The 13,783-nt window shown below is 41.8% G+C and overlaps 1 protein-coding gene across 1 annotated transcript in view; it reads right to left on the reverse strand.

The window, feature by feature from the left end:
• Positions 1 to 6,506: 6,506 nt before the first annotated feature.
• SLC26A6 (solute carrier family 26 member 6) overlaps positions 6,507 to 13,783 on the reverse strand; it is a 156,995-nt gene continuing 149,718 nt past the window's right edge. Inside the window, exons 19-20 of the mRNA XM_053688958.1 lie at positions 10,315 to 10,433; positions 6,507 to 6,759 (exon numbers count right to left, since the gene is read on the reverse strand). Of these exons, the coding sequence (XP_053544933.1) occupies positions 6,736 to 6,759; positions 10,315 to 10,433 (143 nt within the window). The 3' untranslated portion in view covers positions 6,507 to 6,735. The remainder of the gene's footprint in view (positions 6,760 to 10,314; positions 10,434 to 13,783) is intronic.

The following is a 13,783-nucleotide window of genomic DNA, read 5'->3' on the forward strand; positions in this document are numbered from 1 at the left end:
CGTGATTGGTCCCACTGTAATACAAGAGGAATATTGCAGTAATGGCTAGATTTTAGTACAGTTTTAATAGAACAAGAGGGTGTGTTTTGCTTACCCTTTTTCTGACGGGGAAGATTTGGACAGTCCTTTACCCCATGATCATCTGCGGCACAATACATGCATAAGTTCAGAGACCTGCGTCTTAACTTCTCCTGAGTACTTAGGGGTCCACGTATGAAAGCAATATCCATTGGTTCCGGTAGGGATTTAGAGTGTGTATTGACAGTAGTTGGTGTGGTTTTTTGCCTAAGTTGTGAATCATGGGTGGATCTTTCGTGATGTCTTTCCCTAAGTCTCCTATCAATGCTAATGCTGAGGTCTATAAGCTGTTCTAGCGTTGGTGGTATTTGGGTACGTGACAACTCATCCTTAATGGCCTCTGACAGTCCTAGCCTAAATTGGTTACAAAGGGACAAGTTGTTCCACTGGGTGTCAGGGGCCCACCTCTTAAATTCTGCTATATATTCCTCTACCTCTCTTTTCCTCTGCTTTAGGGACCTCATAGCATTTTCAGCTGTTTGTTGTTTGAAGGGGTCCTCATATATTTGTGCTAAAGCAGAGAAGAAGGAGTCTAGAGAGTTGAGGATATCATCATTATGTTCGAGGAAAGTATTTGCCCATGCTCTGGGCTCAGCTCTGAGATAGGAGATTGTAGTCATAACTTTTACCCTATCATTGGGGTAAGTGAAAGGCTTAAGGGTAAATAATAGGTAGCATGAGTTTTTAAATTCTCTAAAAACCTTTCTGTCCCCAGAGAAGGGTTCTGGGTAGCTGATATGCGGTTCTTGTGGAGGGGGTTTCCTCTCCACAACTTCTTTGATGTATGTTTTTAAGTTGTCATTTTCTAACTTAAGTGTGTTAAGTCCTTCAGTTAGGAGATCAACTCTAGTAGTAAGCGTTTGTATGTGTGAGGCCATTTCAGTTGGGTCCATTTTATCTTTTAGGCTTGGTATTTCTGTCAGGCTCACAAGTATGCCTGCAATAAAACAGAGTATGGACTGGACCACAGCCACTGAGTTAGTAGTATAATAGGTTATTGTAGCGAATTGTGTACAGAGAGCAGTTACATAGGCATTACCCCAAAGCAATGTGTAATAGCTCAACATGCACAGGTTGCAGTTGATATATGAATAACTGCTCACAGGTAGGTAAGGCTGTTTAAGCATTAGCGGGGAGACATTGAAACAGCAACCTGACTGTGAGCTTGGAGTCAGGGAGAAAACAGTAACACAGTGTTAAGCTGATTTTATGCGCAAGGTAGAAAAAATAAGATTGGCCAAATAATACATGAATAAACAAGGAACACATATGGTTAGTACCTGGTAATCTGAGGCAAAAGTGTTCGGTAGAACAGTGTTTACAGGACAGCTCGGATGCAGCAGTTGTGCTGTGAGAGGAGAGCTGACAGGCGCTCTGCTTGGCGTGTGACGTCACAGAGGCGGCAGATCCGGTTGCGCTGTGAAGAGATCAGACAGGTAGACTGGCCGATACAGGCGTGAGACTCTGGAGCTGGAGAGCTAATCAGAATGCAGCTTAGCTAGTTGCAAACGAACAATACCAAGCAAGTAAGTAAATGGGAAGCTGGTATTTATGGAGATACTGGAAATTAGTTAAAGAGGCAGTAAGACAGGCATAAACCTGACAAAGCCACAGTCGTGATGTCCGCCTGGAATCTGATGAATTTGGCCGAAGCCAACTGAGGCCAAGCCTGAAGCGCATTGAATATTGCTCTCAACTCCAGAATATTGATTGGAAGTAGAGACTCCGACCGAGTAAACACACCCTGAGCCTTCAGGGAGTTCCAGACTGCACCCCATCCTAGCAGGCTTGCGTCCGTTGTCACTATCACCCATGAGGGTCTGCGGAAGCACGTCCCTTGGGACAGATGATCCGACTACAACCACCAAAGAAGAGAGTCCCTTGTCTCCTGATCGAGATCTATTTGAGGAGACAAATTTGCATAATCTCCATTCCATTGTCTGAGCATGCTCAGTTGTAGAGGTCTGAGATGAAAGCGAGCAAATGGAATGATGTCCATTGCTGCCACCATCAATCCAATTGCTTCCATGCACTGAGCCACTGACGGCCGAGGATTGGACTGAAGGGTTCGACATGTATTCAAAATTTGTAACTTTCTGACTTCTGTCAGAAAGATTTTCATGGATAGAGAGTCGATTAGAGTTCCCAAGAAAGAAACTCTTGTCTGTGGAATTAGAGAACTCTTTTCTAGATTCACCTTCCACCCGTGAGTCCTTAGAAAGGATAGAACAATGTAGGTATGAGACTTTGTCAGCTGATAAGACGACGCTTGGATCAGAATATCGTCCAGGTAAGGCGCCACTGCAATGCCCCTCAGCCTGAGAACCGCTAGCAGAGACCCCAGAACCTTTGTGAAGATTCTGGGTGCGGTGGCCAGACCGAAAGGAAGGGCCACAAACTGAAAATGTTTGTCCAGAAAGGCAAACCTCAGGAACTTGTGATGATCTCTGTGGATAGGAATATGAAGGTATGCCTCCTTTAAATCCACGGTAGTCATATATTGACCCTCCTGGATCAATGGAAGAATTGTCTGAATAGTCTCCATCTTGAAGGATGGGACTCTGAGAAACTTGTTTAGATTCTTGAGATCTAAGATGGGTCGGAACGTTCCCTTTTTTTTGGGAACTACAAAAAGATTTGAGTTAAACCCCTGACCCTGTTCCTCTACTGGAACGGGACAAATTACTCCCAGGAGGAGAGGTCTTTTACACAACGTAAGAATGCCTCTCTTTTTATCTGGTCTACATACAATCGTGAAAGAAGAATCCTTCCTCTGGGGAAGGAATTTTTGAACTCCAACTGATACCCTTGAGACACGATTTCCAGTGTCCAGGGATCATGAACGTCTCTTATCCAAGCCTGGACAAAGAGGGAAAGTCTGCCCCCTACTAGATCCGGTCCCGGATCGGGGGCCGCCCCTTCATGCTGTCTTGGTAGCAGCAGCAGGCTTCTTGGGTTTTTTACCCTTGTTCCAAGCCTGGTTGGGTCTCCAGGTGGGCTTGGCTTGTAAATAGTTCCCTTCCTGTTTAGTAGAAGAGGAAGAGGGGACTCCCTTGAAATTTCGAAAGGAATGAAAATTACTCTGTCGGCCCCTTTGCTTAGATGTCTTAACTTGAAGGGGGAGGTGACCCTTACCTCCCGTAATGTCAGAAATGATTTATTTCAAGTCAGGCCCAAATAGAGTCTTTCCCTTGAAAGGAATAGCCAAAAGCTTGGATTCAGAGGACACATCCGCAGACCAAGATTTCAACCATAACGCTCTTCGTGCTAAGATGGAGAATCCTAAACTCTTAGCTGCCAATTTGGTGATCTGAAAGGAAGCATCCGTAATAAAAGAATTAGCCAGCTTAAGGGCCTTAATTCTATCCTGTATTTCCTCCAAAGAAGTCTAGGTCCTAAGAGACTCTTCTAGAGCGTCAAACCAAAAAGCAGCCACAGTCTTGACTGTTACAATGCAGGCTGCCGGTTGCAATAAGAACCCTTAATGAACATAGATTTTTTTGAGAAGACCCTCCAACTTCTTATCCATGGGGTCTTTGAAAGCACAACTGTCCTCGATAGGGATAGTCGTACGCTTAGCCAGAGTAGAGATAGCTCCCTCCACCTTAGGGACCATCTGCCAAGAATCCCAAACGGTGTCAGCTATAGGGTACATTTTCTTAAAAATAGGGGAAGGGGAGAACAGGATACCCGGTCTTTCCCATTCCCTTGCAATAATTTCCGAAATTCTCTTAGGAACTGGAAAAACATTGGAATAAGAAGGAACCTCTAAGTATCTATCCATCTTACTCAATTTCTCTGGTGGGACCACAATAGAGTCACAGTCGTCCAGAGTCACCAAAACCTCTCGTAGCAAAAGGGCGGAGGTGTTCAAGTTTAAACCTGAAGGACATGACATCCGAATCTGTCGGGGGCAATGCACTCCCTGAGTCAGACAGTTCCCCCTCAGACAGGGCCTCCCTACCCCCCAATTCAGAGCCCTGGGAGGGTACATCGGAGATTGTCATCAAAACATCAGAAGTTGCCTTGTAAAGGTGCTTGCCTTGTAAAGCTGGCAACTTAGATAAAACTTCTGAAAGAGTGGATGACATAACTGCAGCCATATCTTGCAGGGTAAATGAAGTGGACGCAGTTGAAGAACACGGCGTCGCCTGAGCAGGCGTTAAAGGCTGTGACACTTGGGGAGAAGGTTGCGGCATACCCTGAGTCTCATCAGTCTGAGAAGCATCCTTAGATATACTTGCATTAAAGAAAATGTGTTCTTTAAACTGTAAAGCCCTCTCAGTACATGAGGGACAAAAAGGAATAGGGGGTTCCACATTGGCATCTAAACAATAGAACATGTACTTTCCTGAAGGTCAGCCATGACAAAAAACAAGCAATAGCAATATTGGTTGTGGTACTGTAATTAAAAATAAAAACAAGAACTTTGAAAAAATTTGTTGAAAAAAATGAGTGTACTGTGTCTTTAAAAATTAAACTGTATTGTTTTTTACTGCTCCGCAATAAACAATATAATAACAGGGAATCACTATAGTGACTTTCACCAAATCACCCCAATAAGAGTAAACTCTAACATTGTATAAAGTCTTAGGGACACAATTTATCACTTGCACCTTGCCACAGCTCTGCTGCGGCGCCTACCTGTCCCCACGAGTCACTCAACAGTGTTCCATGAACAGCGTGTCTAAGACCGCTTGTTAGATCACAAACACAAGCTGACTTAGGCCACACCGGAGTCTCTAAACAAGCTGCCGCATCGACAGAATCCGGAAATCAACTGCGCGCTAAGCGTGTGAAACGCTAAGCCCCGCCCATTGTGGATGGAAACTAACTCTGGAAAAAGAGACCGCATGGGAATAAACATGTCGGTAATCAAATTACCTCAACACAACGTAAATAAAGTGTACCGTGACAACCAATGTGCCCCCTCGAGCAGACAACACAACCCTGTCCTGCCATTAGATCATTAACAGTTATCAGCCACAATCTTCTAGCGTCAGCCATGTGTATCCGCCGGCCAATATTCATGAGGCCTTATATAAAAATTTCTGCCACTGTATAGTATAGCCTAGTTTGTTGAATTAACAGGGTAGACCCATGCACACACTTATCCCTGTGCAAACTGATACCCCCTTCCCAGTATAGGGAATAAGTGCCAGTCTGTTCTGAGCTACTCAGTCTCTCCCAGAAGCAAAACGACTGTACATACCTTAATGCTGATCACAGCATGAACTTGTCCCACACAATGAAGATGTTCTTTTCATCACCTCTAGCAGATCTGTGGGAACAAACAGGGTCTTAGATAATATCTGCTAAGACCATCAGCAGGGCAGCAAACAGAATGGGAGTCGCAGAAAGAGTGAAAATCTCCCCAGTCTCCTTTGCAGAAAAGCTTGCAGCTCTAGCCCTGAGAAAAATAGCACACACTGGTACCATTTAAAAATAATAAACTCTTGATTGAAGAATCTAAACTAACACCTCACTTTACCTCTTCCTATCACTAACACAGGCAAAGAGAATGGCTGGGGTGGGAGGGAAGGGAGGAGCTATATATACAGCTCTGCTGTGGTGCTCTTTGCCTCCTCCTGCTGACCAGGAGGCGATATCCCATAAGTAAGGATAAAATCCGTAGACTCATCGTATCTTGTCAAAGAAATAGGGCATTTTTAATATCAAATCAATTTTCCTAGATATACTGTTCCTTTAAATATTTTATAGGGGCTCTTTAAATGAATATGATGTCAATAGTGTTTTTAGCTAAATTGTAAAACCATTTGAAATAAATTGCTGATTAAAGATCTAATGTCTGTATTTAAAACCAACTTGTGAAATATATGGAAATGGTAGAACATTCTGAGAGAGGTGCAGATTATACCACCCACTAGCTTAAAACACCAGCAACCATTGCCCCTGGATTTTGTTTATGTGTTTACAAATTGGGCATCCAATCAGAAGGTGTTTTAAGGTCTCTGTTGCAATAACTGTGTGCTGATACACTGTACAAAGACTCTCTGGGGTAGATTTAACAAGCAGCGGATTCTGCAATCTACCCCTGTAGTTTCAGGTTCCCTTGAAACATAAGTTAAGAAGCAGCCGTTTTAAGATCGCTGCTCCTTAAAGGGACAGTAAACCTTAAAAATAATGTTATATAATTCTAGGTTTACTGTCCCTTTAACTCGTCCGCCATCTCTGAGGTTGGATGATTGACACCCCCTTCAATAGAAATGCTTGTGCAATGTTAAATTCCAGCGGCGTATGCTGTCGGCATTTAGCGATGTCGGGCTACAGCAGATCATGTTCGCCCGCATCATAATAAATCGGCCCCTAAACCTCTGACTGCAAAACTATATTCTAAACTAACTGAAGATCTCGGTTGGTAGGGGAAGCATAACAGAATATGTTTGTGAAATAAACATTGAAATTAATTCTTTTCACTTTTTTTTATTACTAAAACAAATCCATATAAACCCAAATCAGTTTGTAAAACAACATTTATAACTCCATATAAACCCTGCAGCAATCAAAATAACGAAATATAGAATATTAAACATAATTATAGCTTTTTGCAATAGAAAAAACTCGTACGATGAGAGCAAAAAAAATCTACAGTCTTCAATGCATCTAGATTCATGTAGATCTTCTGGGGATCACAGGTCATAATCTTGTATCTGGGGTAACCTGAAATAAACATACAATATTGTTTAGATATGGATAACACAATTATGTAGTAGATTCCTGCTGGTTAGAACTGTCCTGTTTTATACATTATGGGGTCGATTTATCAATGTCTGTCCGACATGATCGTTGAATGCCGATAGTATACGCTGTCGACATTTAACATTGCACAAGCAGTTCTGGTGAACTTCTTGTGCAATGCTGACCCCTGCAGATTCACGGCCAATCGGTCGCTAGCAGGGGGTGTCAATTAACCCGATCGTATAGGATCTGGCGGATTGATGTCCATGGCCTCAAAGGCGGCGAATGCAAGGAATACAGGATAGCGCCAAAGATAAAAGGACCTGGCTGTCACTAATGATTAACCCCTTCTAAGATAATCTAAATATTAAATGCAAAATGTTAGTGAGTGACAGCGCTAAAAAGCATAGGTCAAACGTTTCTTATATATTCAGTGAGTTATTTGTAATATATGGTAGGTATAAATCTGTGATCATATACGAAAGCAAATATGTGTTTGCTGGCAGTAAAGAAAATTTAAAAATGTAGAGCACTCTAGTGCAGTCAAATAGAAAATGTTTATCCAAATAGCATATAAGGTAGATACAAATCTGTGATATATAAAAGCAAATATGTGTATGCTGGCGATAAAAGAATAAGTATATAACACTCAAGTGTGATCAGATAAAAATAGCATATATTTAAAAACACATATTTTCACAAACATACATAAGGGACGTCTCCCTTCAATTAAAACAATGCAGCTAAAATGCCTATTATCAGGGAAAGTGAGACACGATCTGCGCTCCTTTAATAGGACTCTTATCTCAAAAATGTTTTTTATAAACAGAAAAATAGGAAAATTGGATATGAGTCCCAGCGGTTTCCAAATAATGTGGGGAACTGATTTATTAAGGCAGTTTATATGGGTGTAAATATAGTTAATAAGGTACCTTATTGATGCAGTGTTTCCTTTAAGCAGTGTTGCGTTAAGCTTTTAACGAAAAAAAAGAGATGTTATACCTTCAGCTAGGGTGATATTTCTTCTCTGCATCCAAACAGCGATCTGTTTGAAGCGTATATCAGCTAGCTCCCAGTGGTGCAGAGGTGAAAGTTTTACCTACACAGAAATATAGACATCATTCAAATGGATGCAATTGTGAATATACCTTATAGGCGTTCTATTTCACAGTCCTTGGTAATGGAAGCAACAGGCAACAGTGTAACAACTGTATGTGCAAATGTAGCACTCTGTGAATGGTGGTCTTCAGATCAAAGGTGTATACCACTAGTAGTGGTGTGATCGTCTTGATAAAGTCCTACAGTGGCGAAACGCGTTGAACAGGACTAATCCTAACTTTGCTCTGAACTACTGATTGCATCACAGTCAGCTTTTACTACTGATTTTGGAATCCACATTTTTAGCTGTTTGCTAAACAGCCTCACTACCACGAACTGAGCATCCAGCTCTCCAAGTATCGTTCAGGAATTGCTGTATAAACGATCACACCACTACTAGTGGTATACACCTTTGATCTGAAGACCACCATTCACAGAGTGCTACAGTTGTTACACTGTTACCTGTTGCTTCCATTACCAAGGACTGTGAAATAGAACGCCTAGAAGGTATATTCAAAATTGCATCCATTTGAATAATGTTCATATTTCTGTGAGGGTAAAACTTTCATCTCTGCACCACTGGGAGCTAGCTGATATACGCTTCAAACAGATCGCTGCTTGGAAGCAGGGAAGAAATGTCATCTTAGCTGAAGGTATACCATCTTTGTCTTTTTGTTAAAAGCTTAACACAACACTGTTTAAAGGAAACACTGCATAAATAAGGCAAATCTTCCATCTCTGCACCACTGGGAGCTAGCTGATATACGCTCCAAACAGATCGCTGTTTGGATGCAGAGAAGAAATATCACCCTAGCTGAAGGTATAACATCTCTTTTTTTCGTTAAAAGCTTAACGCAACACTGCTTAAAGGAAACACTGCATCAATAAGGTACCTTATTAACTATATTTACACCCATATAAACTGCCTTAATAAATCAGTTCCCCACATTATTTGGAAACCGCTGGGACTCATATCCAATTTTCCTATTTTCCTGTTGTTAAAAAACATTTTTGAGATAAGAGTCCTATTAAAGGAGCGCAGATCGTGTCTCACTTTCCCTGATAATAGGCATTTTAGCTGCATTGTTTTAATTGAAGGGAGACGTCCCTTATGTATGTTTGTGAAAATATGTGTTTTTAAATATATGCTATTTTATCTGATCACACTTGAGTGTTATATACTTATTTTTTTATCGCCAGCATACACATATTTGCTTTTATATATCACAGATTTGTATCTACCTAATATATATGCTATTTGGATAAACATTTTCTATTTGACCGCACTAGAGTGCGCTACATTTTTTAATCTTTACTACTAGCAAACACATATTTGCTTTCGTATATGATCACAGATTTATACCTACCATATATTACAAATAACTCACTGCATATATAAGAAACTTTTTGACCTATGCTTTTTAGCGCTGTCACTAACATTTTGCACTCAAAGGCAGTGAACCAGTTAAGGAGCAGCGCTCTTAAAACTGATGCTTCATAACTGCTGTTTCCGGCGAGCCTGAAGGCACACGCGGAAACAGGGGCATCAGGGGCCATTCGGCCATTGATAAATCGGCGCCTATGTAGCAACTGAGCCATTTCATTCTGTTAGCAGCATTACCATTTGTAGTAGAAGAAAATGCTTGTATTAAAGGGTGATTGGTGGCTACTCACATATGCCTCTTGTCATCGGCTCACCACATGTGCTCAGCTAACTCCCAGTAGTGCATTGTTGCTATGGAGATGCTTTTACGTATGTGTTTAATTAATTCATCTGCACTTATATGCAAACAATAGTGCAATAATACAAACACCAGAGCATATTCTTTTTCCACTTTTTGGTTTAGCACCCTGGGTAGTGCTTGCTGATTGGTGGCTACATTTAGCCACCAATCAGCAAGCACTACTTAGGCGCTGAACCAAAAATGGGCCGTCTCCTAAGCTTACATTCCTGTTTTTCAAATAAAGATACCAAGATAACGAATACAAATTGATAATAGGAGTAAATTAGAAAGTTGCTTAAAATTGGTGTTCTATGTAAGTCATGAAATAAAAAATGTGGGTATCATATCCCTTTAACATGATCGTGATATCAGAGTTGCACTTTTTACTTTCAATTTGTCATACATGTGCTTACTCAACCGCATTAAAGTTTACCATCAGTGCAGTTAGAGAGAGCGAATAAATACATTAGCATTCCACTTATAACCTGGCCCATTGTAAATAGAGCAGTTTAACTGTCTCAGTGCATTTGAAAACAGAGTCATATTAGGGAATGAGTTTGAATTGCATATTCCATGCCAGCCACTTCATACTGGAATTGTGATGAATATTTACTGGAGCCCTGCGTAGATTCTTATGTATAAATCATACCGTGTAGTGTGCTAAGTTACAGTATTCAGTCTGTGATGTTATTGGCCAAGAAAGTAAACCACTCACCTGGTCATTACACTTTTTGGTCAGGTACGTGACCGCATCATGCACAGCGGCAAAGACGTGGGCTTTAGAGAAAGCGTCATCAAAGAAGTTACCATTTTTCAGTCCATTAATCGCGGCACCTGTGGGAGAAAAATTCAAACCTTGTTAAAGCAACAGACATATATAACATTGTTACAAACACTGATGCCATGCAGTGCTCACATGCACACTCTTGAGAATACCTCAGTATGCTGATAGAAACAAATGTGCCCTCTAGACAGTCCCTTCATGTATTTATCCTGTATGGGTACAGCCCTATAAACCCCAATACCTCAGTATGCTCTCATGAGAAGAAGCTAAACTTTAACAAAGAAAACTAAGAGAAAGAGGTACATTTCCTTATAAAGGTAAATTGTGATTTTTTATTTATAAACGTAAGCTCCATCTGAATCATGAATGTTTGATTCTGACTTATAGATAAAATTAAAGAATTTGTATAATTTGTGATTGGTTAATTTTAACTACAAACATGGCGTTTGTCCCATGAAGCAGATAAGCAAACTAATGTTTGGGCCCTCTGCTCTGCCCTAATTGTACTGTTAAATTATTAAACCTTTTGGCCTATTACCTTCTCTCATGTTTAGCATAACCCTAATTATAGCCCATGCGTGATTGTTTGTATTGTGCTCAGTAAGCAGATATTCTATATCTCACTTCCATCCTCTAAAACACATTACAAACCTCACCCGATAACACACACCAAATCTCCCACTACAGCATCACCCCTAACCTGACACACAGACCATATCTCAGACTACAGCATCCAGTCATTTATACCGAACCCCAAAACCATCTGTAAATACTGCATCCCTAACCTGACACACAGACACCCCAGAGCACTACAGCATCAAATAATTTATACCCGAACTCCAAAACCATCTAGATCTGTCTTCAGTCCCCTGTAAATACTGCACCCCTAACCTGACACACCAGACACCCCAGATCCCCCCTACAGCATCTAGTAATCTATACCCAAACAATCTAGATCTGTCCTCAGCCCCCTGTAAATACTGCACCACTAACCTGATACACAGACACCCCAGGTCCCCCCTACAGCATCAAGTCATTTATACCCAAACCCCCCAAACCATCTAGATCTGTCCTCAGTCCCCTGTAAATACTGCACCCCTAACCTGACACACAGACCACCTCTCCCCCTACAGCATCTAGTAATCTATACCCAAACCATCTAGATCTGACCTCAGTCCCCTGTAAATACTGCACCCCTAACCTGACACACAGACCATATCTCCCCATACAGCATCTAGTAATCTATACCCAAACCATCTAGATCTGTCCTCAGTCCCCTGTAAATCCTGCACCCCTAACCTGACACACAGACCATATCTCCCCCTACAACATCTAGTAATCTATACCCAAACCATCTAGATCTGTCCTCAGTCCCCTGTAAATACTGCACCCCTAACCTGACACACAGACCATATATCCCCCTACAGCATCTAGTAATCTATACCCAAACCATCTAGATCTGTCCTCAGTCCCCTGTAAATACTGCACCCCTAACCTGACACACAGACCTTATCTCCCCCTACAGCGTCTAGTAATCTATACCCAAACCCCAAACCATCTAGATCTGACCTCAGTCCCCTGTATATACTGCACCCCTAACCTGACACACAGACCATATATCCCCCTACAGCATCTAGTAATCTATACCCAAACCATCTAGATCTGTCCTCAGTCCCCTGTAAATACTGCACCCCTAACCTGACACACAGACCATATCTCCCCCTACAGCATCTAGTAATCTATACCCAAACCATCTAGATCTGTCCTCAGTCCCCTGTAAATACTGCACCCCTAACCTGACACACAGACCATATCTCCCCCTACAGAATCTAGTAATCTATACCCAAACCCCAAACCATCTAGATCTGTCCTCAGTTCCCTGTAAATACTGCACCCCTAACCTGACACACAGACCATATCTCCCCCTACAGCATCTAGTAATCTGTACCCACACCCAAAATCATCTAGATCTTTCCTCTGTCCCCTGTAAATACTGCACCCCTAACTTGACACACAGCCACACCAAATCTCCCCCTACAGCATCTAGTAATCTATACCCAAACCCCAAAACCATCTAGATCTGACCTCAGTCCCCTGTAAATACTGCACCACTAACCTGACACACAGACACCCCAGATCCCCCCTACATAATCTAGTAATCTATACCGAACCCCCAAACCATCTAGAGCTTTCCTCAGTCCCCTGTAAATACTGCACCACTAACCTGACACACAGACGATATCTCCCCCTACAGCATCTAGTAATCTATACCCACACCCAAAACCATCTAGATCTGTCCTCTGTCCCCTGTAAATACTGCACTCCTAACCTGACACACAGACAATATCTCCCCCTACAGCATCTAGTAATTTATACCCAAGCTCCAAACCATCTATATCTGTCCTCTGTCCCCTGTAAATACTGCACCCCTAACCTGACACACAGACCATATCTCCCCCTACAGTATCTAGTAATCTATACCCAAACCATCTAGATCTGTCCTCTGTCCCCTGTAAATACTGCACCCCTAACCTGACACACAGACAATATCTCCCCCTACAGCATCTAGTAATTTATACCCAAACCCCAAACCATCTATATCTGTCCTCTGTCCCCTGTAAATACTGCACCCCTAACCTGACACACAGACCATATCTCCCCCTACAGCATCTAGTAATCTATACCCACACCCCAAACCATCTAGATCTGTTCTTTTTCCCCTGTTTAAAATGTCATGCGCTATCCAATCAATTTAAAGGGACAGTCTACACCAGAATTGTTACTGTTTAAAAAGATAGATAACCACTTTTATTACCCATTCCTCAGTTTTGCACAAACAGCACTGTTAAAATAATACACTTTTTACCTCTGTGATTACCTTGTGTCTAAGCCTTTGCAGACTTCCCCTTATCTCAGTTCTTTTGACCGACTTGCATTTTAATATAAAGAGGATAAAATAAAAACGCCTTTATTTCATCTCAAACGTCTTGATAATGCCATGGGTTGTGTCAACATGACTAGCTGACGCTAGAGACTTGCATTTTAGTCAATCAGTGCTGACTCGTAAATTACGCCATGGAAGTGAGCACAATGTTATCTATTATCAGTGTTTCTCAATTGCGGTCCTCAAGTACCCCCAACAGGCCAGGTTTTCATTATAGCTGAACCAGTGCACAGGTGAAATAATCAGCTGGTCAGTAACCATGGTTACTAACCTGCTCTCACCCATCAGCTGATTACTTCACCTGTGCACAGCTATAATGAACACCTGGCCTGTTGGGGGAACTTGAGGACCAAGGTTGGGAAACAGTGATCTATATGACACTCATGAACTAGCACTGTCTAGCTGGGAAAAACAGTCAAAATGTACTGAGATAAGAGACGGCCTTCAAGGGCTTAG

This window comes from Bombina bombina, chromosome 7, assembly GCF_027579735.1.
Source record: "Bombina bombina isolate aBomBom1 chromosome 7, aBomBom1.pri, whole genome shotgun sequence".
In the NCBI taxonomy this organism is placed as follows: Eukaryota; Metazoa; Chordata; class Amphibia; order Anura; family Bombinatoridae; genus Bombina; species Bombina bombina.